This window comes from Scomber japonicus, chromosome 15, assembly GCF_027409825.1.
Source record: "Scomber japonicus isolate fScoJap1 chromosome 15, fScoJap1.pri, whole genome shotgun sequence".
NCBI classification, from domain to species: domain Eukaryota; kingdom Metazoa; phylum Chordata; class Actinopteri; order Scombriformes; family Scombridae; genus Scomber; species Scomber japonicus.
In genome coordinates this window covers 21479259-21505691 of record NC_070592.1, presented here as the reverse complement: position 1 = coordinate 21505691, position 26433 = coordinate 21479259, and the positions used below count along the sequence as shown (strand labels likewise).

The window sequence follows — 26433 nt, the reverse complement described above, 5'->3', positions numbered from 1 at the left end:
ACACTTGGTACTTTGCAAAACAACGTGAAGTAATTAGCAATGGCAATTAAGACCTTGTCATTAGCTGCCGTGTTTAATTAGTGCTTAGCTTAATCAGTTTGATATTTTCTTTGGTGTGGGGTTAAGTAGGACAGTTCTCCAATAGTTACAGGTGAGACCATGGTAAGTCAGTGTCAATGGGCATTAACTACACCCCAATTAAGCATCTGCCACTACAACTTACTACAGAAAGGCCATAGACCACATATGGCAGTAGACCTTTGGAAGCTACTTAAATTTATTTTTCTGTACTGTAGCATAAAAATGTACTATATATGTGTATTAACAAAATAATGATGAATTACAATCGAATAAGGTAGATAACTATTTCAATAAAACAATATTTACATTGGAAATCAGATGAATTAGATTACAAGTAATACTTTCTACGAGATATAGATATGTTGCTGCATTTTTTGTTGTGAGTATTGGTGTTTCAGTGTTGTGAATGAGATTTTTTGTGAAATTCAGTTGTAAAATATTTTCATAGCTCCATGTGGAGGGAACCTGACTGGTCCAAGTGGGCTGATTCTGTCTCCCGATTATCCTGAACCTTACCCTCATGGGAGGGAGTGTGACTGGACGGTTACTGTCACACAGGACTATGTCATCGCTCTTAGCTTCAACCAGTAAGCATCAACAACACATGAACTGCAGGATGTGTGTCTTCACTCTGACGTCATTGTCATATATTGATGTATTTTATTTATGTAAAGCAATACTTCAATGCATTTTAATTGGCATCTTTATATTTAATCTTATAACTCTTATAAACTATGAACCTGCTTTCAAATTATACCACTAATAGCAGGTGTATTTAATCTTGTTGTTAATATTGTTTAATTTACTCCTCTGTAACCAGATTCAGCTTGGAGCCCAGTTATGATTTCTTACACATCTACGATGGGCCAGACTCTCTCAGCCCCTTGCTGGGAAGTTTCTATGGTACAGATGTTCCAGATCGCATCGAGAGCAGCTCCAACACACTCTTTCTGGCTTTCCGCAGTGATGCTTCCCTCAGCAGCAATGGATTTGTGCTGCAGTACACAGGTGTGCACTTTTTGCTTGGGGATATGACATCATTTGGCTACTTGGATAAAACTATTTAGCTAGTGAAAACTTAGATTTTGTGTTTTTTCGTATGTGTGTAAGAGTTTTTAATCATCAGTTCCTCATCTCCAGTGTCTTTAAAGTTCTGAACAAAACAGTGAGTTTTAAATAGTACGTGCGGCTTTATCCCCTAAACTATTCATGTTTTGAAATTCTTCCTCTGGTGGAGAGAGAACGGATTTACCCTCTGCTGCTTATCGACCTTGCAGATTGTTTCTTTTTAACTTTTTTCCTGTGTCTAGTCCAAAGCAAGTGAGATTAGTGGTTGTGAAAATTGCTTTAGAAAAAGAACGAGTTGTCTGTGATGCAGCATCCTGATGGCCACGCTCCCATTTGTTGCCGTGGTCTGCTTGTGTGTAATTATTGATCCCTACCTCCTCTAGTAGCCAACTAACACAAAGAATTATGAAAATGAAAAGCTGACAGCATGCATGCTTAAGCTCTTTTTGATCAGTGCTTTGCAGCTGCACTAACCGCTTCTCATGAATTAGAGCTCACAATGTTTTGTTGTTTGATGTCTGGGCTTAGTTAAATGCAGCATGTTGTTCGGGGGGACCCAAATTTATTTGCTCACATGACATACTCGGCACTATAGATGGTGCAGAATGTACACAGTTTACTTACATGCGTGAAAGAGGGCCAGTTGGTTTAAGGATAACACAACACACTGTGTCTGCTGCATTTGTGGTTCAGCCTGGCAGGGGAACACCTCAGTGTCTGTATGTTAAAGCCTTCTCCTAACAAATATACAGACCGCTGAACAAGCTCTAAATTAGACAGGGCATCTTCGTTAAGGGCTTTGCTTGAGAGAACAGTGTTAAATCTTCCTAAATCTCCCAACCTCAATTAGAGCTGTTTAAGGTATCAGATGTTTAACCAATTTCAGATCGACCCCAAGCTCTCCGTTACTTGGCTGGCGTTCAGATGGGATTTGATCTATAAAAGCAATTCAACTGATTTTAGAATGGCGCCTATTTATCAAAATACAAGCGCTGCAAATTATTTGTCAGTTGCACATGAACGGAGATCCAACGCAGTGTTTTGGTGAAACAGTGTTACAGAGCCTTACCCCTTAACCTACTCCTAGCAATATTTACTGCAGTGTGTGATACAGTGTGTGATATTGTATGGCCAATCTGGTAGAGCAGATGGACCCAGTGTGTGGCTCAGAAAAACTCCCTCTCCCCAGTTCCAATTCTCCACACTAATGAACCATAACCAAATAATACATAAATTACCTCCTCAGTTTCAGACAAACAACATGGCACAAAAGCATATTTGGCTGCGGGTTTAGATCTGTTTGGTGAGGAAGCAGCAAGTTGACGAGTTGGCCCAGCTAGTATTTGGTCAGCCCACCACTGAAAATTACATTACAAAAATCCGCCCGAGGTGCTGTCAGCCTCTTTACCGAGCAATCGTTACGTCTTTTCTGTTTCCATGTCTCTGGCCATGTCTGATTGGGCTCTCTAGGGAAATATGTGGAGCAAAAACTTTCCACGCCTGAACCATATTTGAATAACACACATAGACAGAAACATGGACAGATATACACAGAGAGGAAAAACAAACATACAACTCCCCTTATAGTCACATCTGTCCAACTGAATACAATCCCTCCACCCGCTCCTTGGCGTATTTTCACTTCACATCACATCACTTAAACTCCTTTGAGTATTTTCCAAAACAGATGATGCCTCTCATCCATTTCCCCCCCCCCCCTTTGTATCTAAAGATGTCCCAGACAAGGCTTGTTAAATCGGCCGTCGTTTTGGCCACGTCTGACCTCCTCTACTACTAGCTTGTGTCCAGAACCAGTCCACACCTAATGCCTACTACATCCATCACGCCTCCACCGTCTCTTGCCAGGTGTGCCGGTTAAATGAAGGAGGGAGCGAGGGAAGGTCGGGGTCTAAATCAGTTCATTGAAAGGCCTCAACCTGTCTAGAGCAGATGCCCTAGATGACAGACACTCCAGACCACATGCCTGGCTCCAGCGCTCTGTTCAGCCATGAAGGGCAGCCTCCTGTCTGGTCAGCAGGTCCTCAGCTTTCAGCTTAGAAACTAGGCATTTTTCCAAGGTTCTACATGTACAGTTTATCATCAGTAAATCCTCAGGACCTTGCTTACAAGTGGTCTCCACATTCACTTAATTACTGTAATCACAGATGATTTTTTTTCCAGGAAAGATGCTTGTTAAGTAGCAGACAGGGATTTTTCTTTATGATAACCAATATAACCCTTCTCTAGACCCTCTTCAGTAAACTTAGACATGAAATAAACAGAAGGTAAACACCAACAGCTCTGAGACAGGTAACGAAATGACTTTTGTAAATATCACAGGTGTAAGAAAGAGGTGAAGAGTTGTCTCAGTGATGTATTTCTTTGTTGGCATCCACATTGACCTTTACTAATGGAGGCTTTTAAAAACTATGAAAATTGTTAGGGTGTCGCTTATATAAAGTTTGCCCTCCACTAGTCGATGTTGAGATTGAGAGTTCAGTCTCTCGCACATATTTCTGTCAGGCTTTGAAAGTTTTTCCTCACAAAAGATAACATTTGACTCACCTTCTTCTCTTTGTATGCATCTGTGTGAAGTCATCAAATATTGAAGTTAGATGTTAAACTAGAGTCGACTGCGTTTAAGATTGAGTTAAATTGCTTTGGGCATTTTCCCTATGTTTATTTTAGCTGTAAGGGTGTGAAGTGTGCCAAATTGACAGGCCTCCTCTCACATGCACATTTTCCACCTGAGAACAATGTGATGGTAGATTGAGCGAGACATCTTTCTTACGACCTCAGGAGTGGTGATTGATATGTGGTTAGAAACAGCGTGTGTCTATGTGCGTGCGCTTGCAGTTGGGGTGAGTATACTTGTGTGTGTGTGTGTGTGTGTGTGTGTGTGTGTGTGTGTGTGAGAAAGAAAGCTTGCGTATGTGCATTGTCTTCTCTAGTTGACTGCACAGCAAAGCGTTGTGTGAGAGGCGGTTGTGTGCAGTCAGCAGACCTTGGGCCAGAGCAATGCCACTCTCAATCAGCTGCCTGTCTGTCTCCACAGCCATACATACCTCCAGCAGCCACAGATGAGAGGGCACCGTCAAGGGCTAGGGAGAAAAGTGGCAGTCAGTGAGATATATTTACTGAAAGAGGAAAGCACAGAGTAGCCGAAAAAAAAAGAAAAAGGAAATCCGAGAATATCGGGAACCTGAGGCGGAAAACAATTTCTATTCCAGTATCACTGCTGCAGCTTGATGTAAAAATCCTTTTATTGAATACCAACACACGCTCCCTTCTGTCACTGATTTTCCACTGTGTTACCTCTTTCCACAGAGAACCCCAGGGAGTCTTGCTTCGAACCGGGTCTGGTGCGCAATGGGACGCGGGTGGGCGCCGACCTCAAGCTGGGATCCACGGTCACCTACCACTGCGACAGCGGCTACACGCTAGAAGGAGACCCAACCCTCACTTGCATCATGGGGGGAGATGGAAAGCCAAGTTGGAACAAACCCAAACCCATCTGCATTGGTAAACACTGACATCTGGAGACAGTTGTTAGGAACACAAATCACATCAGTGCTTATAGATTTATTACATGTTAAATATGCATGTATGATTATGTGTTTTTTTTTTTTTTGTTATATCCTGCAGGTATATGTGTAGAGCTCTGTGGGTTTTCCTTATGTTAATAGATGAGAGGGCATAGCTTTAATTTAATCTGCAGTGTGAAGAGCGCTGCCTATTTTGCATATCTACTCCTCACGCTCATGGCAAAACCTGCATCATCCTGGCTGGTCGCTGACATTCCCGCAGTACAACTAGCACACACTGTATATATATCCTTTACCAAAACTGGTAAAAGATCCCCAGCACCACTGAATCTGGCTCTCACAGTGTTGAATCTTCATATTTAAAGGTGGAACACATGCTCATATCATGCACATTTGTTTTTTTACACAAGCAAAACGACCCTTCACATGCACAGGACAGGATCCAGTACTTGCACAAAGCCACAAGCACACACACAGAGCGTTTTTAGGGGCCTTAAGAAGGAGAGGAGATTTGGGGCTCATCTCACCCAGGCTAACCTAGAGGGACACTTAGAAAACATTGCAATTTCACTGTGGCAAACACCAGGGACATCTTCTACCCAAAGCCCAATCAGACAAGAAAAGTAATTTAGGAGTGATGGAACAGAGGCAATGGAATAGCAGGAGGTGTTGGAGAAATGGAATCTTTCGCTGCTGGCTTTAAACCTTTTTTTCTCTGTTTGCCCCGTCCTCTTGTCTGTTGTCTCTTCATGTCTCTGTCTGTGTCTCTTTAGCTCCATGTGGTGGACAGTACTCAGGTTTGGAAGGAGTGGTCTTGTCTCCTGGTTACCCTGGCAACTACAGCACTGCAAGAACCTGTTTGTACTCTGTTGTCGTGCCCAAGGATTACGGTAAGCCAAGGAGGAACAATGCTTTACTGTATTTACTGATTTATCTTCACTTGTGCATGTATGTATGTGTCTCTGAGTGTGTACAGGTGGGCATCTGCGTGTTTTTTCATTTAAGCTGTAACTGTTTTATAATGCACACAATACTCAAGCACCTCACTGTGGAAGATTATTAAAATCAAAGGAAAAACAGTCGAGCTATTTTCACACTTGAATGTTCTTACTGACAGGTGCGTGGGAGAAAAACAAGTTTGTGGCAAACTTGTAAAAGCTCCCACACAGTCTTCTTACCTTGCAATTAAAATGCTTTAGTCAGAGGTTTACTGAACGCATATTTTCATATCTCTCTATACCCAGTGAAATCACAGAGTGATTGATAGCTCCCATATCCATCTGTCTCATTGTAATACACATACTGTCACATTACTTTGGTGCAGCAATTTAATCACTATCTTACACACCAGGCGTAGGAATGCGTCTGTCTGACACACACACACACACACACACACACACACACACACACACAGACACACACAGACACACACACACACAGACACACACACACACACACGCACCAAAAAAATAATTGGTGTCTGGTACATCCACAGTTTTCTACTTTCTCTACTTTCTGGCATTTCCATCTAAAAGGTCACAGCTTCCATCTAATATGTGATCTGATACTGTAAAAGAACCGAATCCTTCTGAAAGCAAAAACAATGCAGACGTGTGACACAGCTCAAACATGCAAATTCAATAGCAAACATGTCTCACTTACTTGCCCACAGTGTCTCGGTGCTTCACTCTCTCCGTCTGACATTCTCTCTTTCTATCCCCCCACCTCCATTTCTCTTCCCTCTGGCTCTTTAATGAGATATCAGAATTGTGCCTCTCAAAGGGAAGGCTCAAGTCATATCATTGTTAAATTACACCAAACAGCAGGGGCCCGGCATGTGTTTGGCCCAGTCTATCGAATGTCGAGGTCATGACGCCCATTCGGAGGTCTGGCACTGCTCCAGAATAACTGGGCACCCATCCTTCTTGGACCCTGTCGGCAACATATTTAACTCAATGAAGTCAAAAGCAAAGGAGAGGAAATTGAAATAATTAAAGTCCAAATTTGCATTTTTCCTGGAAAATGACAGTGAGGCCCAAGGCAACAAACTTTGTCATGCAGAGCCACAAATGCTTTCTTCTTGCCACTTTCCATTAGGCTGATGCACCAGCCCTAATGATAGACTATTTTCCCTTAATGCTGGGGACAGTGTGGGTACCACTGTGGCCGCTGGCTTCTCTTGTCACAGAAAGAGATGAAGATGATGCGCAAACAAAGGAAACCACTAAAGATGAGTAGGAGATAACAGATGCTGAGTCATGGTTGAAGATAAGGTCTAAGCCATAACACCTAATAGAGAGCACTAGTCATCTGTCCCCTCTGCCCTCTGCCTCCCTCCTTCTTTCTCTTCTTCCTCCTCTTTAACCTGCAATATTTGCCACAAGTAAAGTAGACATGGATTGGATGTGAAAGGGCTGAATTTGTTCAAGCAAGAGCAATAGAAAAGGTGGGTTGAAAGGCTGAAAGCACCATCATGGAGCTTTAGCTGCACATTGTACAACAGATCGGCTGTCACTGCAAAAGCCTTTCAACTACTGACAAGCCATCAAGCCCAGACAGGATTGCTGATCTTCCTTGTGTAATATCACCTCTTGGTTGTGTTGTCATAACCGATGGTATTATCCACCATGCTTTAAAGCACACATTTTGATTGAAATTGCTGTTGATAATATTCTTTTGAATGCGGATGCTACAGATTTTGTGCCATTTTAAATCGATTGGAATGGAGTTTTTAGTGTGATGGAGCTGCAGTGACGAATTATACCTAATTTCAGTTTCCCCTGATGTTAATTGTGTGTCCATATCTTTCTTTTCTAGTGGTCTTCAGCCAATTCGCCTTCTTCCAGACAGCTCTGAATGATATTGTGGAGGTTTATGATGGGGCAACGCAGCACTCTCGTGTTCTTAGCTCTTTGTCTGGAGCACACACAGGTACTTAAACACAAACACACACACACACACACACTCAGGTGCCTGTATGCATGCACATTTTTGTCTAGCTTCTCAAGGGGGGGGGGGGGGGTGTTCAGCAGGTATCAAACTTTAGGGAAGTAGGAAATAGAAGCTGTTTACGTGCAACTGCAGGGAGGTAAGACATGACTCATGTACATTTGTACAGCTTTTTTCATATTCAGCAACAGCATGTACCAAATCAGCAAATGTGATTTGACTCTTTGATCTCCTAGGCATTATTTTTAACATGACGAAGCACTCAATAAAATGTCGTCTTAGCCATATTCCCTTTCAAAAGTATCCAGTTAAAATCAGAGACCACGTTGCTGACACAGGCAGAGCTGCAGGTGGGCTCCAGTGAGCTGGAACACAATTTAACAGTGACAACAACAACTTAAAGAATCACAAGGATAACATATAAGACAGGCTCGAGAGGACTTGTGCGCACATACAGCTCAATCGTTACTGCACAAACACACATCGACTCTCCAAATACGCGTGCATATAGTTACATAAGCAAACGAGTGCACACACACACAGAGTTTAAATCAGGTAATTGTGGCCTACCTGAAACTAATGCACCAACTCAAAGCATCACAACAATATTTCAATTATTGAATTATTACCTCGAAGGCAAGATGTTACTTTAATAACATTTGTTTACTTCCCAGCCTGCAACTGTCTGTTATTTTTTATGCTACATTGCCAGCTTTAATTTTTAGTTCAGAAAGATTATTGAGTGCAAAAGACAGCACTAACATTACACCAAATCATTTCAAATCACTACATACAATAATTAATTTGAATTATTTTACTTAAAATATACCATATTAGCTATTAAACATTAATGGATGACAACAAAGAATTAGAACTAACAGCATTTTTAATAATCTACAGGTTACAGGGTACAGTCACAAGAAAATGTACAACCATACTTGTGAAAAGTATATATTTAATACATGTATCCCCATCCCAATGCTATGACCTTAAGAAACTAAACCAAATCTCATCCTAAATCGAATCAGTACCCTGTTATCCTTTTTTGCTTTTCTATATTCTTTTACATAATTACTTTATGCAATTCTTTTCATATTTACTGCAGTATGTGTGTGGAAGTCATTGTGTGCTTGAATTCATAGAACATACTGCATGTTCAAATGAAAAGAATTGCATATAGCAGTGATGTAAAATAACATAGCAGAGCAAAAAGCATAACTGTTGTGAGGTTAAAAGTGAGAGGAAGAAAAGGGAGAACGAATGATTTATGTCACAACACTATTATAACATTTTGAATACATGGATATGATAAATGCCAAACGACTGTGTTGATGGCCTACAAAAGAAGAAGCTTGAATGAGGCAGTTTCAACCTTTCAAGAGTCAGCTAGTGAAAAGGTGTGTGGGTTTAGGGCAGCTCTCCATCTCAGCCTGCCTGTGGCTCGACAAAAGCAAAATGATTACTTTGGTTTGTGTCCAGGGCAGCCTCAGAAAATCCAGTTTACAGCTCAATAAACAGGACGCTGTATTAACTGCCGACTCCTGACGGCAGGTTCACAGCGTTTTCTAACCAGGCATGGCAGAGCAGAACTGACACACTTTGGCAAAGGAAGAGAGACTTTTAGCCCACACAGACTGTGCTGGTGAAGAACTAGTGCATGCAGGCATAACTAGCACAAATTAAGCATAATCCAGGAGTGTGCATCTGCATTTACCATACAGATATCGTAGAGCTCCTTCATGTATACACACACACATCTACAGGCGTATAAAGTAAGAACCCGTATACAAGCTGTTATTATATACAGTAAATAAATAGCCAGGTAAAAAGTATTTTGGTAGTTGGCAGAATATTATTTGCCAAGCACAGTAAATCACACTAGTCAAAACACAAGGCAGTTTGCTGTGATATGCTGACCTTGAAGGGTATATTACCTTTAACTGGACTCAGTATAGCATTCACCAGATCACTCTTTTTGAAAAGAAAGGGCAATGATTGTGAATCATCGGAATCGGTTATGACAAACGGGATAAAATGAGAGGAGAGAGAGGGTTATATAAATAAACAGGTGAGAATTGGAAAAGAAAAGAGTTGGCATGTAGGCAGAGCAAGTACAAAAGGACTCAATCAAGAAATCACAGAGACTTATCTAAATGCTAATTTCTGAATTGATTTTTCTTTTTTAAAGGGCAATTGTCACTCTGTTGGACATGATTTTAAGAAAGACTAGAGAGTCCACTTTAATTTAGCTACACTTAAATTTGACCACCTTTATTGTCTGATGCTCATTTACTATGTTTGTGCCACTACAAACATGCTGCTGATTGAATGCAAAACAATAATTCATAAATTAGAAACCCCACTGGTCACACTCTCTCTCTCTCTCTCTCTCTCTCTCTCTCTCTCTCTTCTCTCTCTCTCTCTCTCTCTCTCTCTCTCTCTCTCTCTCTCTCTCTCTCTCTCTCTCTCTCTCTCTCTCTCTCTCTCTCTCTCTCTCTCTCTCTCTCTCTCTCTCTCTCTCTCTCTCTCTCTCTCTCTCTTTTAACCTGTGAAACTGTGTGGGTTGTGGTTTAAAAGCTGGACTATTAGTATCTAACATAACCATGGCTGCTTTATCTGAACCAGTGCACACCAACTGGTTCTGAATTTTTACTATTGAATTCCAGCCAAAGTTTTATTGTCCTTGTAAGTCTTTCATATACCAGCACAGAGGGTCATTTTGAGGGCAAAGTGGTTTGGATTTGGAAAGTGGCCAGGTTTGATAAGTTACATGCTGACACATGTTTGATCTGTCTGAATGAATACCTGCCCTGCACAGCAAATTATGAAACACTGTCACCATGACAGCACGCAGCAAGGGCTTCCTCTAATAAACTACCCAGCATGCCTTGGAGTTCCTACAGTTGAACTAGAACAATCACGATGATAGCACATCTAGGAATGTGCCATCGGTGCTATCTCAGGACACTGCACTTAAATACACAGAGATACTCACACACAAAAACATGGGTGAAACATGCTTGCACAGGATACACTAACTCACTCTTTCACTCACACACATACACATAAACACACATACACACAGATATGCCTCTGGGGTTAAGCACATCTGCCTCCCACTACAGTGTGACAGCAAGCAGACACAGAGTAATGAGATCCACTGCAGAGAGCCAGTCAGCAGCACACTGAGCAAAAGACAGAGAGGCAGAGACAGAGATGCTCACACTTTGCATCATGTTCTACGTCAGTTAACAAATTGTTTCCACCACAGTAGATACTTCATCTGGGTTTTCCTTGTGTTTACACTGTGAACTGATGAAGATGGTAAGAAATCACATCACTAATTTCAGTGATATACAATATACTCTTTTCTCTTCTTTTTTTCCTAACTGTACTGTTTTTTTAGTCACAGATTTATATTTTTGAAACCTTTACATCAGAGAGTTTCACAAACACACACACAATGACCAAACAAAACATCAGTTAAAGATCTGTCTGCACAAGTGGATTTTCATTTGAAACATGTATGACAACTGTATGATATTCACAACCTGGAAGCAGCAAACATTGAGGCTCAGTCAACCATTGGTTTGAGTTCTGAAATGATGATCCAGCCAATAAGCCCTGGTCAATGTTGGTTTGACCTCAGAGTCCAACGCATACAGTATGCTGCTAAGGGCTCAATGTAAGCAAGAGCTTGATTGTTGACAGCCTACACAGCAGGTGATAAACCCACCCTTGAATTTGATTCTGTATTTTATTTCATTGTCAGCAAGTGAAGTGAAGCCAGGTGAAATGTGCTCTGTGCAGCTGGTTCTATTTCAATCCAGCTGCCGATTCTATAACAGTCATTTACCTGTGAATGTAAACAGAGAGTTATAATAGATTGAGACAAGAAAAGAAATGAACTGTAATTTAGAAATATGTCTGGATAAAAACAAGAACATGATAGTGACTTGACATGTTTGTTCAAGGTTCTTTTGAGGATTGGAAGTAGAGTGTGAGCACCTAGAGTAGAACCAGAGGGTCAGCTGTACCTGTGACACGATGCTATCAGTGACAGTAATCAGGACTCCCATTTAGTGATAATTTAGCTGAAGGAAATTGTTGGAAATCTAATAATCCAATAAGCATAGAAGATAAGCTTGGACTTATACAGCAAAAGAAATCAGGCTAATCTTAATAATCACCATTCATTTACATATTGTAATATGTATCATTCCTTATAAAGCATATTATATGTTTTTATCAACGTTGGACCGTGTGTAAAATTCTAATATTACCTAACAAAACTCTCAACTTAATTGATTATTTTCACTGAAACCTGTTTTCTACACACTATTATTTCACACTGTGTGAGCAGAGCCTGTAAAAATAGAAATATTTAGAGACCTTAAGTTTGCCCTCTTTCACACAAGCATAAGCAGATTTTCTTCCACATAGTCACTAATGTTCACACTGAGGTTATATGATACAAAACAGATAACGGAAATATTAGTTATTTCACTGTGTGAGTCATAAGCAGCTCAGTAGGTAGCAGTTGTATGCACCCACGCAAAATTCTATGTCAACTAAAGGCTGTGCTTTGCTTAAAATATAACAAACTTTTCTCCATCTCAGGCGAGTCGTTGCCATTAGCAACCTCCAACCAAATCCTGATCCGCTTCACCTCCAAAGGCCAGTCGAGTTCTAGAGGATTCCACCTGGTCTACCAGGGTAAGTGTGTAACCCACAGGCATACTCACATGCCCACAAATAAACCCTACTGGCTTGTTTCTTTTGGATTTCCTCTGTTCTAATAGCCCCAGTTCCCCTCCATAATAGATGACTTGCTGAGTTATTTCGCAAGGATTCACCTTCAGCCACTCTCTCGGCTGTGATGTGCTTGTGTGTGTATGTGCGTGAGTTGTGTGCTGTGGAGCATTAACACTGTAGAAGTATATAAGTCTGTTGAAAATGTTGTACTTAAACTCCTCCTGTCGTTCTATTCCCCTAAGAGGAACTTTTCTCTTGAATTGTTATTTTCCTTAAACAATGCACTGTACCAAAAATGGCGTTTGCTGCAGATATCCGAAGGCAATGGCAGCTATGGAGAAAATTTAATGAATAAATAATTCATTTTTTTTTGTATTTTATTGCAAGTCAGCTGAAACAAGCATGAGGAAAATAAGAGAAGCTGAATATTTTGTATAATGTATTTGGGGCACACTGTGACCGTACTGACATTGACAAATATAATAACTGTTCTAACAAATCACTCCATTGATCAAATAAATTGTGAGGTTTATAGAAATCCATCTACACCTTTAAGTGTTTAGTAAACTCATTTTAGTAGAGAGAAGCAGAACAGTCATATGTGTTTTGGAAATGTCACAAATAGTACTTTAAAATCAATCATCTATAATCACCCTTTAATCATGTCTTTTTCTCTTCTCCCCTGTAGCTGTACCACGCACCAGCGCCACCCAGTGCAGCTCAGTCCCCGAGCCCCGAAATGGCCGCCGTATGGGCAACAACTTTGCTGTTGGCGCAGTGATTCGCTTTGAGTGCAGCCCAGGTTATATGCTGGAGGGATCGAGTGCCATTGAATGTTTGACAGTTCCCAATGCCCTGGCACAGTGGAACAGCTCCATACCCAGCTGTATAGGTAGGACATGACACAAATACTCAAATACAGATAAACAGAGACACTCACAAATACATCAAGTGTTTGTTCAGTGTTTTTGTTTCTCTTTATTAGTTTCTTCTATCTTTCCTCTCTTCACTCTCCTACTTGCTATCTGTCCTTCTATCTCCGTCTCTTGCACTTGATTTCTTGAGAGTTAAACTTGTTACTCTGACAGCCCAGATGTGGGCTCCCAGCCATTGCCTGCAGCAATACACAGTGATTCAGCCATACGGCACACAGGTGGCAGGTACTGCTGAGGGTCACAACTACACGAAGGCGTACACTCACATATAGAGATAACTACATGTATATACACACACACACACACTCACGCACTCAACATACAGCTGTGGCAGATGCCCCTTTGCTGTCACCAGATGTGAACTGCACAGAACAAGCTGGGAGGACAGTGTTTGAAGACTGTAAACACTTCTTAGGAGTCTTACACTGCGTCTGTTATAATTTGTGCGTGCTAGTGTATGTGTGTGTGTGTGTGTGTGCTTGCATGCCCAGGTGCATCAGCCTGAGTGTGAAGTTGAGGATACCAGCAGTTTTATAATTTAGTGATGCAGGCTTAACATCTGGGGTTATTTTTTTCCTAAAAGCTGAAATGTAGCATGATAATTTAATTTCTTGCTCAAAATTATAATTATTTCTTTGTGTTGAATTGTGTGATCTTCAGTCTCTTTGAAATATAGACACAGAAATATCCTTAATCCCACTCAATTCCACTCCAGTCCAATCACATCAATATTTGAGAAGAAAAATATTTAAGACTGAATAATATTAAGGCGTTTCTTTATAGTTATTTGAGTGTACAAATGCACACATGCCTCTTCGCATCTTTGCACATCCAGTCTGTAACCATGACGCATTTTTTACTCCATCTTCCTGCAGTTCCATGTGGAGGTAATCTGACCCATCGAACTGGGACTATCTTATCTCCTGGGTTTCCTGAACCTTACCTAAACAGTCTCAACTGTGTCTGGAAGATCACTGTTCCTGAAGGATCAGGAATCCAGGTTTGTTCATAGAGTTCTCTACCTGGGACCAAGGATCCTCCTGGGTGACAGGATTGTAATAATCAGATTACACAAAAACATGTTAAATCCATGTGTGAATAAGGGACAGATTCTGTTATGTTAACAACAAAATGTGAATAAATCACATTCCCATCTCCATTCCAATCTTAATTTGTACCAACCAGCTGAAATATAATTCACACAAAAATGTTTTCAGGATATTAGCTCATGGGAAATACCAGTGACAAAGGGTTTATTGGTAATCTCGAATACAAAATATTACAAAAAGTAAGAATATGTGTTTTGGGGATGGAAAGGAAATCCAGTTAAGCCATGCATACCACAGACAAATGAAAATATAATCTATTTACACACAGTCCAAATACTAGCAGATGATAATATTTTACTTATAGACATGAAAAGATTAATATTTAAGAATGTATTTATTTATTTATTCATTTATTTACCTTCTCTGAGCATGTTATCATATTTTTCTTAGCTGCAGAGATCTGTCCATTCATTTTTAACGTCGGCCCAGTGTAAAAGAGAACATATGGCATTAAAACTCTATATTCAGTCTGTTAGAGGAATTAATAGATTTTATTTACCCTTAGCCTTTAGTATTTACAGCTCTACATGGTCTTGACCTCAAGTCCCTGTGTGGTGATATGTTTTCAGCTTACCAAGAGCTAATTAATAGAGCCACCTACAAGGTTTAGCCTCTACAGTTCTCTGGGTACAGAAGACCAGCTGAATGATGAGTCTATAGACTTAAGGAGACGCTCAGAATTTAATTTAGCAGATCACTATACCAGAAACTCAGATTGTACCTAAAATAAATTTGTATATATAATTGCCTCTTCAATCACTTTTCTTTCCTCTGACTTAATTCAGTCTGCATATTCTTATTCTCTGATGCATGTGTGATGGAACTCCACCAGGAACCTGGGCAAGGTCCCTGTGGATCTGCCTGAAAGTTTTTAGGCTTATGCTTCAGCCTCTGTGGCTAATGACCTCAGTGCCATCCCTTAGCTATTAGCTCCTCTACCTCAGCTGACTGTCCTCACAGGTCAAATACAGGAAATGGCCAAGAGGCACACTTAGCATGCTGCATTATACACCAACATAGCAGTAGCTTTCCTATTGTGTTCATACTCTCTGCAGTTGAATCCTCCTCATCCCCTCTATTCCAATGCCACTTCATCTCTTTTTACACTATGGTCCTCTTCTTCCCTGTCTTTCTTTCATACTATTGCTCTCCCTTCTACCAGCTAGCAGAGACACATTAGATTGGAGTGTCACGTTCCAGAAGAGAACTTAAAGGAGCAAGGTGCCTTGACGGCACATTTGCCGTGGCCTCCTAATGAAAGATCAATCTGCGGTCTGCCTCGCCTCCCCAGGATAGAGCAGAGCCCCTACCGCCCCCTTTAATTGGCTCGTATCCGATTTATATCCATCCGAAGCAGAAGAGAGAGCCGAGGAATGGGGACAGAATGAGAAGCTGGGAGACAGTGAAAGAACAGAGGAGGACACATAGAATACTGAAGACTTTTAGCTATAGATGGAGAACAATAATATAGTATATGGCACAGTGTAGTGTCTTTCACACTTTAATCTGTAAATGTCACGGGTAAGCCTACTCCAATTCTGCAATTCATGTGGTCAGCAATCTAGCAAGCTGTACATCACTAAGACAATGTTGTAGAAGTGTAATGCTAAATTGGTGTACAGGGCTCTTAAGGTTAAATCAGTTCTTAGCCAAATGAACATACTTTTTTACTCTTTCACTGTCTCTTTTTATCACACCCACCTCTTAATGTGGTCCTCTCCCACTCATTAATCTTCAACCCTTCAACCTCGTCTTTGATTTAGTATTCTGCTCCCTAAACCCCATCCTCCTTCCTGTTTCCACGCTGTTGTTTTTCCCCTTCCATTTTTTCCCCCCCAGTGTCCACTAATTGTCTTCTTCTTTCATCCCCACTTTTCTGTCTGTCTCTCTCCTGTCTCAGATTCAGGTAATCAGCTTTGTCACAGAGCAGAACTGGGACTCGCTGGAGGTGTTCGACGGAGGAGACAACACTGACACCATGCTTGGCAGCTTCTCAGGTACTGCTGTGCACATGTTTGCATTGTATGTGCGTCTGTGTTTGTGTGTGTGTGTTTATGCCTATTTTTTTTTTACACAGTTGGCAATGTAAAATAGCTCGATTAAATGTAGAGTACATAAATGCAGCTGGTGTAGTCATTGGACATTTTTCAAAATTCCAAACTGTTTAAGCTTTTCCTGGCAAAATCTTTCTTACATTTCTACAAAGGTTAGCCTTTTTCTGTTTGGAGTTGTTAGTGAGTATTTGTTTACAATATCAGTGTTACTCTCCTCCATAGTGCAGATACAGCAACAGGGAATTGTGCTTTTGTTTGTGCTTGGAACCAAACCAAAAGTAAATGTTAGATGTACCCTGAAGTAAAGAGATGAAAGTGAAATGCCAAGCTCCCAAATTTGAGTTATTAAACGAGCATTTTTAAGGTCTTATCTGTAAAACATGTGATTGTGTTGTTTTCTTCTTTTTTTTTTTGGAAGGATTTATTTTTTCTCTTATTATTATCAGCGAATACAGATCCACACATTGGAAGAAACGAGTCCTTTTTGCTCCTTGTCTTGTTAGAGGCGAGGAGGTCACACTATAATGCATCTGCTTTCCTAAATCTCCTCATGCACTGATACACAATCATTCACGCATACACCTTTATCTGCATGCACACACAAACACACACTGACACACACACGCAGTTGAAATCGCCAAACTTTGAAAGAGCCTTTTGCCTGTAGCTCATACACTTAGTTATGGTCAACCTATGCTGGAGATAGCATTGCTAAACTCCACTATTAATCTTCTTCCCCAAGGCACCACGGTTCCAGCTCTCCTCAACAGCACCTCCAACCAACTCTACCTCCACTTTTTCTCTGATATAAGTGTGTCTGCTGCTGGATTCAGGTTGGAATATAAAAGTAAGTTAAAAAAAAATATGTGAAGTACCAACACCCCAAGAACAACTAGTAAATTAAATAGTAGTACATGTTATATCAAGACTTGCTGGTTCCGTTTTTCCTTCTTTTTCCAGAGGACGTTGATCCTACAATGTTGTGTTTGAATTATCTCCTTTGTGTTTCTGTAATTATTACATTTCTTTCCTTCCTTTTTTCCCCCTGCTGTCCTTTTTTCTTCCATTCTCCATCGCCTCAGCGGTGTCGCTAACCAGCTGTCCAGAACCTGTCGTTCCCATGAATGGCATCAAGGTTGGGGAGCGTCTTCAGATGAATAACGTGGTGTCTTTCCAATGTGAACCTGGATATACTCTGCAGGTAACATCTCTTACCTTCACATGCATTTCAGTCATAAAAGAACGTGAACTCACATTCATGGTTATCCTTTTCTGACCTTTTGTCAGTGTCTCTCTTGTCAGCTTTGCCTTTCTTCAGTTGTGATCCTTTTACACAGTAGTTCATAAAGCAGAATGTCCGAGAAAATAAACTATCAGGGCTTTCCATATATTGTTGTATCCATTCAAATACACTTCAGCCTATAATTGATAGGTTGTGGTGGTTTGCTGTAATGTCAGAATCCTGGACAGACTCCAGTGAATCTGCTGTCATCTAAGCTTAAGGAAAAGGTGATATCCGTGATGCAGCAACTCACACAGATTCTGTTTAAAAGTTCCCACTCCATAATGAATAGGTCTATCAGCGTTGTTCTCACCAAGTTCCAGTTCCTGTCCTAATCTAGAAATGCTAAACTGGATCCATGTAATCTTCTTTGTAACTTCTTTTGCTTTGCATTAGTCCAACTTCAGTGGTGGTGTGGTGGCAAAACCAGATTTTAAAAAGAAAGGTTTAGAGGAATGATGCCAATACTGTTTCTCTCTGGTTAGTCAAAATAATTATGATCATAATCATAACCTCCATTAAAGATGTCCAGACGTATTACTTGAAGCAAATTTCTGAAGACCGTTTCCTCTGGGTAATTAAATAATAGTGTCTGTTACTTCTCGTTATTGCCGTTAACACGCAATCATGCAAATTACAAGAACATAGCTGTTTTTCATATTATTACATAGCACTAATAATTTGGAATTTGGCAAAATTGGAGAGAATTCTGTAAATGCACCCAGCTATAAATGAAGTCACTAAAAATATAGTCAACATTAAATACAGCTGCACTGCACCAGGGCTCACTTTGACATTGTTGTTTACCTACATGTACTTGATGCTTAGATACTAGAAATATGTATTAGTATCAGTAGACAGTAGAGTGGATGGAATTAAAACATCATCCCTTGAGCTTGAATATGTCTGAAGTTGTAATCAGTAGCAGTCCTTGATCAGTGAGACATGTGAAAGAGTATATATTATACCAGTTCAAATGACTTCACTAGCATGTTGTCTTGGTATCCTCATTACAGTGGGTTCAAGGCTTCTTCTGATTATGACTATAAACACATTTTCAGAAGGGTCAGCTGAGTCATTCCTTTATGTTCTAACATCAGAGATATTATTATAAATTACTATAAATTGTTTAATCTTTATAGCTTTGAAAAGCCAGTGCAGCCCTTTTGAAAAAAAAGAAAGAAAACAAAAAAGACTTGTTTTTATTGCCTATTTTGACAGGGCAGCAAAAACATGTGTGCTTCTCTGTAATTGTTCCCTCTCTGTTTCTCCCTCTGTATGATCATTTGAATATGCTTGTGATGCTCCCTCTCTATTGTTCTCTGTCACTTCAGATGGATTTAGTCATTTAGTCTCCACATGAAGTCATGTGGAGACAGGCAGCAGGTTCAAATAATTGGAGCAACAAATGAGTGACAGTGGGTAGTGCATATTAATTCATAGCCTCCTCTCTGTTGCACTTTTGTCTTTGTGTGTGTGTGTGTGCACATGTTGGCGCATGGGTAACGCTTGAAGGGGAACTCGCATATCACATGTATGCCTGGGACCGTCAGACGATGGAACTACCCACCTCCTCTCTGCATCGGTAAAAATACCTTCTTTTCCCTCAGATGCTTCCATTTCTCCCCCTCTTCTTGCTTTCATTCGACTGTGTGACTGTTTTTCTTTCTCTCTCTCTCTCTCTCTCTCTCTCTCTCTCTCTCTCTCTCTCTCTCTCTCTCTCTCTCCCCAACTGAAAGACTTGCATTGAATTGCTTTATACTATATAAAAGTTATCCATGAAAGTAGAATTTGATGAGTATAGTACCACGTGCCGTAGGAGACAAAGCTGCATGTATCCCCTCTATATGGTTTTACAGTTCACATAGAGATATACTTTGTGAGATGTGCAGTAAAGGTTATTCTCCTGAGTTGGTGCCTGTGCTTGAGTTTTTGAGAGATTGTGTAATTTTGAAAATAATTTGGTATTTCAAGTGGCTTGAAAGCTTAGTGAACACACTGAATAAAACAACATTAAGTTCCTTCTCTATCCCTTCCTCCTGCCTGTGAGAGCACCTTGATAAACGGGTTCCACTTATTGGAACAACCTACTATTGCCTAATTAGTTCCATCTCAGACCATGATTGGTTGAAGTCGAGGGAACATTCATTGTGTTGGCATCAGCAGTTTCTTGATTACCTCAGGCTTCTGCTGCTACAGGATAACATTTAACCCCTCACTTATTCCCTATAGAAAAACAATGAGGTACAGCACCTTGGTTTTCTCTGTGGAGTGTATATAGGCCGTTTGTCCTATTTATTTCTTAATCTTCTTCCCTGTGTTTGTCTTTTTTCCCTTCCATAATCTCTGTCTTTCTGTTTTTTTGTTGTTTTTTTTCCCTTGAATCAGCTAATTCTTTTCAGCATCCTTTCATCTTTTATAATTTTGGTGTTGGGATCTCTTGCTCTTTTCATCTTTTCTTGATCCATTCATCTCTTTTACTCAGTACTTCCATACTTTTTTTTTCATCTCACCCTTTTCTTAGCTGTTTTGAGTCTTAAGTACTGGATTTCCGTCAGGAAAACATTGAACCATCAGTGGTTTAAGATGAAAGGAGAGGGCCTAACAAGCAGTAAGATAGAAAGTATACGCTTCACATATATCTCAAGTAAAAAGGAAAGTGCCTCAGACTTCTTTCATACATTTTTAATAGCTTTTTTTCTGGTCTCTCGTCAGACATAATGCAGTTTACATTGATAATCGTGGCTGCTTGACATCTCACAATTTTGAGTAATTTTTGAAATACGGGTCCTTAATTTCAAACACAGGTACTTGAAAGTAGTCTTCTCTCTTCTAGTCAACAACTGTTGATTAGTCTATCTGAAATGACATTTTTAATGTCCAATTAGCAAGCTAGCTAATTAAGCCAATGTTACCTACTTGAGTTTGTTCAAAATGCAAACCTCATCTGATTTTTTAAATATTTCCTGCTAAACTCAGTCTTTAATATGCATGATATCATACTAAATGATATCATGCAAAGGTTAAATCTGCATGTCTCAGTCAAAGAGTCAGTGTCTTTACCACTTGATGATCCATGGAGATGAGGAAAATTAAGAAGATTAAATCTGTTCTTGGTTTGCAGTATAAAGCCAAGTCTTAGTATTATGAGTCTGACTATGAACAATGCTAGATAAGAATAAGGGTTATGCTACATTTACTTTTCCTGAGTGAGGAAAATGGCAAATGTAAAGCTAACCTGGGTATTATTGGTCAGTTGTGTTAACCTCCTCAGATATAATAAAGAGCAGGGTTATGATTCAGGCCCAAAATCACTAAATACGAGTTTCATATCATATACACAGTGTTTTTTTACATTCAAAGTCACCATGTATTTTCTACTAGCACTGTAGTAGTTGAAAGGTGTCCACTCCCACTTCAACTAAACAAAGAACTGAAATAAACCATGACTGTGACATTTTAATTTGGGAGAAGCACTGTTTGCCCATGCTAATGAAATGCTTTGTCTGCCCTCTGCTAGCTCAATGCGGTGGAATCCAGGAGGAGATGGAGGGCATGATTCTCAGTCCCGGTTTCCCCGGCAACTACCCTAGCAACAGCGACTGTACCTGGAGAATCTACCTGCCAGTCGGTTACGGTGAGCACGAAAGGCTCACAGCATACCACACGTTGGCATTTCCACACTCAACAACTTTTTTTAACTATAAAACTCATGGGGCTTGATTGTAGACTGACATGATATGTTTATTGTTGTAGATGCATATAGTAAAACTGATTAAAATTTGAGGACCCTATGCTGTACACATTTCAATTATGTCTTGGTAGTTCTTCAGGAAGATTTCAGTATTTCTTATTTAATTTGCTTTTCTACAGTAAGTATCAAATAATTCAGATAAGCATCAAACATTGAACACATTTGTTTGTTTGTTTTTCTTCATTTGGCAGGAGCCCACATTCAGTTCCTCAACTTCTCCACCGAGGCCAACCATGATTTCCTAGAAATACGCAATGGACCCCTAGATACGAGTGCCGTGATTGGCCGATTTAGTGGCCAGGATATACCGTCCTCCCTTCTCACCACCTCCCATGAGACTACAGTCTATTTCCATAGTGATCATTCGCAAAACAAACCGGGGTTCAGGTTTGAGTACCAGGGTAAGAGAACAAACACAATGATGTTTAAGAAACTGTACTTAAAGCTAGCTAGCTAACTGAGCTAGCTGAAACTGAGTCGATAGAAATGAAGGTCACAGAGATGAATTATGACATGCTAAAGCAAAATGATAAATGCATGTATATCCATAAAATTACAAAATTAGCCTTGAGAACTGATTGTGTCAAACTAAATAATCCACAGAACTCATAAACTCCTTAAATCTATAAACTCTATCTATATGAAACTGTTGATTACTTAAAAGATTCCTTCACCATGTTCCAATAAAAGGCTTCATTGCATACCCCATGTCTACAAATGCAACAGGCACACAAAGTTTGTATTTTGGGATTCAACAAATGAGCCGGCAAATCGAAAGGTAGCATTGTGCATTTACATAATTATGTGTACATTAGCATATAAATCAAACATTATATTTGCAAATACCCCCCTTTTGCTGTATTTGCATGAGTTATCTCCCACAAAGGGAAGCTGTGATCCATAGAAATCAATTTCTTTAGTCATATTTATATCCCGGCTCTTCAAGGCTCACTGCCTGCTCCACTTTTGTATCCGAAAGAAGAAGAAAAAAAAAAGAATTATTTACCCACACTACTTCTGATGACTGCATCACACTCCTCCGGCACAAGTCAAACCCGCCTCTGGCATTTTTTTCCCACTCTGAAAACTCCTAACTGAGGAGGAGGAGGGGGAGGAGGATGAGGAGGAGAGAGTGGGAGTTTGAAAACAAGGAGGAAGAACAACAGAAAGATGAGGAAAGGGAATTAAAGATTATATAAAATAGACAACAGAGGAAGCTCCACTATCCCATTGACGTTGTCTGCAAAGTATTCACACATTTAGACAAATCAGCGGTGGTTGTATAAATTGATTTTTAGCTTCGGGCAGTAACAAAGAATCAGAAATAGTCAAATGGTGAGCATCTGTAGGTCCCCACAGTGATCATCAAACCAATACTTTAGGCATTAACAAACAATAACTGGTCTGTTCTCTTTGATCATGAGATTTACAAAATTACAATATGTTCTCATTTTTAGCTCTGCTTTGTGGGTCAGGGAGGATTATAAGAATTTCTAGATAATTATCTCTTTTTAACTGTTTGACTTTTACTTTAGAATATAACTTTTTTTTGTCTTTTAAAATACAGCTGAATAAGTCGACTGATTGAACTGACTGATGCATGTGCCGTTCTCTCATCCTCAGCTTATGAACTACAGGAGTGCCCTGATCCAGAACCGTTCCGCTACGGAGTAGTGGTGGGTGCTGGTTTCAATGTGGGACAGTCTATATCCTTTGAGTGCCTGCCTGGGTATCAGCTAGTGGGATATTCCATCCTCACCTGTGAGCATGGCACGACACGCAACTGGGATCAACCTTTCCCTCGCTGTGAAGGTAAGAGATGAGATTTGTCCTGTCAATAACAAAATAATGTGCACATTTCACTTTTAACTGTCCGCTTCATGAATGCAAAACCAAAGTAATAACATGATAACTTCCTGTTTAGAATGCACTGAACTATTTCACCATTAATGCAAAGTGCAGCTATTGAAATAATGATTATCTATTATGAATTATGCAATTAAAGTGAATTATCACCCCCCATTAATGAAACAAAGTACTCTTCAATGAAAATCAATACTGCACTAAAGAGGAATGGAGACAAATAAAAGATGAATAAAACAGGGGCTAAATTGAAAATAAAAGTAATGGGCGCTCTTTCTTTCGCCTCGTCCTTGACCCACATTCTCACACTCCAGCTGTCGATTATCCAATAAGGCAGGCAAAATTACACAGGGAGGTGATGGCCGTAACACTAGAACTTTGAATGAGCGCGCAGGGAGATAAATTGGAGTGAGAGAAGGAGCAACAGAGTGAAAAGGAGATAGAGTTTATTCTCTCACAGCCACTTGCTTTTGTATAGGCCTAGCCTTTTCAATATTCACGTCAAGTTTGAAGCTAACAGATTATTGCCAGAGACCTGCTAGGAAATTATACCTGTGTGTGTGTGTGTGTGTGTGTGTGTGTGTGTGTGTGTGTGTGTGTGTGTGTGTTTTGTATATGTACAAGAGGATATACAGTACACAATATAGAAATACATCTGAACAATAATCATATTTCAGCGTCTCATTTCCAAGTACCATGTACTTTGAGGCACCCTGCTGCACTGATGCAATATGTGTTGATATACACTATTAAATATACTGAAGCACGCACTGTAGCAGTGTAATAGTATGTAATATGTACAACATTGCACTAGTGGAAAACTGTCTTACATGACATTTCGGAGAACAGGCAAAGGCATATATTTGATAATGTTTGCCACTGTGTTATTCATAGTATGTGGAAATCCATCGATGCAGGTTTGTGTGCATGTATGTGTGCTATGATGTGTATTAGCCATCCACAATGACCAGGAAGAGGCAGCCTGACACTCCTGACTGTGAATGTAATTGAATTGGCTTTATGCAGTGACCTGGTGTGAAGGGGTAATACAGAAGGAGCTCAAGAGAATAAAGATTATTTGATCTAAATGGGGAAACATAGGTGAAGACATGCACATCACTGTCTGACTGATTTCCATTTTAGAGTGAAACTGTTTGTTTTCTTTTAGAGATTTCAGACCATTGAATACCATTGTTACAGACAAAACAACATTTATTTGACCTTTACTTGACCCAGGTTAGATCAGTAAAAGCTGCCCTTGAGTCTCTGTGTCACTCCACTATTTGCTTAGATTTTCTCTCAGAGCAGTGAGAGGCGCTAGTACATAGACGTTTGTTACTTTGCCTCCAGTGACTTGGCTTTGCATTATAAAGGTAACACAACTGTGTTGTAACTGCTCTCTGCCTGTTATGTTGTTTGCACTTATCCCTGCCTTTAACCTTCACTCTGTGTCATTTATGTCTCTTCATCATTCCTCTTTCATTTCCTTCCTATGTATTTATATACTGTTTATTGGACTGCTTGTATATCATAACAAATTGTTTTGATCGGTTTTATATGCATATGGAATGCTGGGGATGAAATACTCTTCAGTTTATTGCTTTCTGTGTAAAAGTGAAGGGTGTAAGTTAGAAATTCGTGACGACTTAAATTGAAATGGTGTCTCGGGGTGCCAAGAAAAAAAGAACAAGAAAAAAAATGTATGTTATAATTATAAAATGGCAGATGTATTTTAAAAAATCCAGGCATTTAGATATTTACATTGACATGAGGAATTTCAGGAGATTAAGTCCTTAGTAAGTGAAATTAATGAATGTAGACAAACACTGTGCTATAATGTATGGAGAAAGGATTTCAGAATGTGAAGGGTTAAGTTTTCCCAGAAGTAATCCCATTTTATTTATTTTTTTGTTGGTTTGTTTTGTATTTAGAAACAATTGCAGAGCTGTTTCAAATGTTCTGTTCCCACCCAACCCTTCAAGCAAACCCACACTCTTTCACACATATAAGACTTAAGTAGCTTTCCAGTCGATGGCGTCAGCCAGAGGTGCAACTCCATAGAGTCCAGGGTTTAATCAATTGGTCTGATCAATAGCTCATTTAACAGGTGAGCCATCAGCAGAGGGCCCACTCAACCACAGGGCTAAAGCAGGTAGCTGTATAACATGAACACACACAAACTGAGGGAGAAACAGTGATGATACATGCAATCTCTGCTTTGGGAGCGATCGTATACCCATAGGCATCTGAGGGTGTGTCGTTAAGCCGAACGCCCCGTCAGAGTTACTTGAGATGTCTGCTCAACTGTGATTACCGCTCCTTCCTGGTTTTCCTGCTCCGCTACAGTGAAGATGGGGTTTCTCTGAGGGCACCAGCGGGAATGTTTAGGCTTAGTAATTGTAAACTCGGTTAGACCCTCCATGAGTTCCTGAAGAATGTTTGAAATGTAGTTACAGTCTCACTACATGCAAATTTGAGGCCATGTGCAAAGATGTGTGAGTGTATGTCTCTGTGTTTCTGTAGGATATCGAGACCCACTAGAGGTTCTGAGGTTCTGTCATTGTCACCTCTGACATACAGTACACATGCTGTCGTAACCTTTCCTTTCACTCAAACACACACAAGTTTACACACCCATGAATATCCTCTCCTTATACCATCCAAATACATATACACACACACACACACACCTCCAAAGCCCAGTCCACACTAACCCCTCGCCTCATCTCCGCACACTCTTTTCACCCCCAATGGGAAAGGGTTGAGGCCTTATCTTAGCAAAACACTCCATCCAAGTCCCCACTTGCTAACAGGCTTTACTGGCTAATCTTTAGCTCAGACAAGCGCCTGGGCACTAGACGAAGAGCGAAGGAGAAGGGGGGTCAGACACTGAGAAGGGAAGCAGAAGAATAGAGTGATGAAAAATCCCCTTTTTCCATCAATGGCGTTGGAATTATGCATCTTTCCTGTTGAGTTCCTGGCCCACTGCTATATATATATGTACTCTGCCTCTTATTTTACCTTCCACCTGTCCTCCT

At 40.2% G+C, this 26433-nt stretch overlaps 1 protein-coding gene across 1 annotated transcript in view; it reads left to right on the top strand.

Annotated features, from left to right (window-relative positions):
• csmd2 (CUB and Sushi multiple domains 2) overlaps positions 1 to 26433 on the top strand; it is a 251575-nt gene that overhangs the window by 174394 nt on the left and 50748 nt on the right. Inside the window, exons 29-43 of the mRNA XM_053333740.1 lie at positions 530 to 668; positions 902 to 1089; positions 4477 to 4671; positions 5468 to 5584; positions 7512 to 7625; positions 12264 to 12359; positions 13087 to 13290; positions 14209 to 14333; positions 16343 to 16439; positions 17239 to 17343; positions 17579 to 17697; positions 19294 to 19363; positions 21299 to 21415; positions 21724 to 21933; positions 23156 to 23344. Of these exons, the coding sequence (XP_053189715.1) occupies positions 530 to 668; positions 902 to 1089; positions 4477 to 4671; positions 5468 to 5584; positions 7512 to 7625; positions 12264 to 12359; positions 13087 to 13290; positions 14209 to 14333; positions 16343 to 16439; positions 17239 to 17343; positions 17579 to 17697; positions 19294 to 19363; positions 21299 to 21415; positions 21724 to 21933; positions 23156 to 23344 (2085 nt within the window). The remainder of the gene's footprint in view (positions 1 to 529; positions 669 to 901; positions 1090 to 4476; positions 4672 to 5467; positions 5585 to 7511; positions 7626 to 12263; positions 12360 to 13086; positions 13291 to 14208; positions 14334 to 16342; positions 16440 to 17238; positions 17344 to 17578; positions 17698 to 19293; positions 19364 to 21298; positions 21416 to 21723; positions 21934 to 23155; positions 23345 to 26433) is intronic.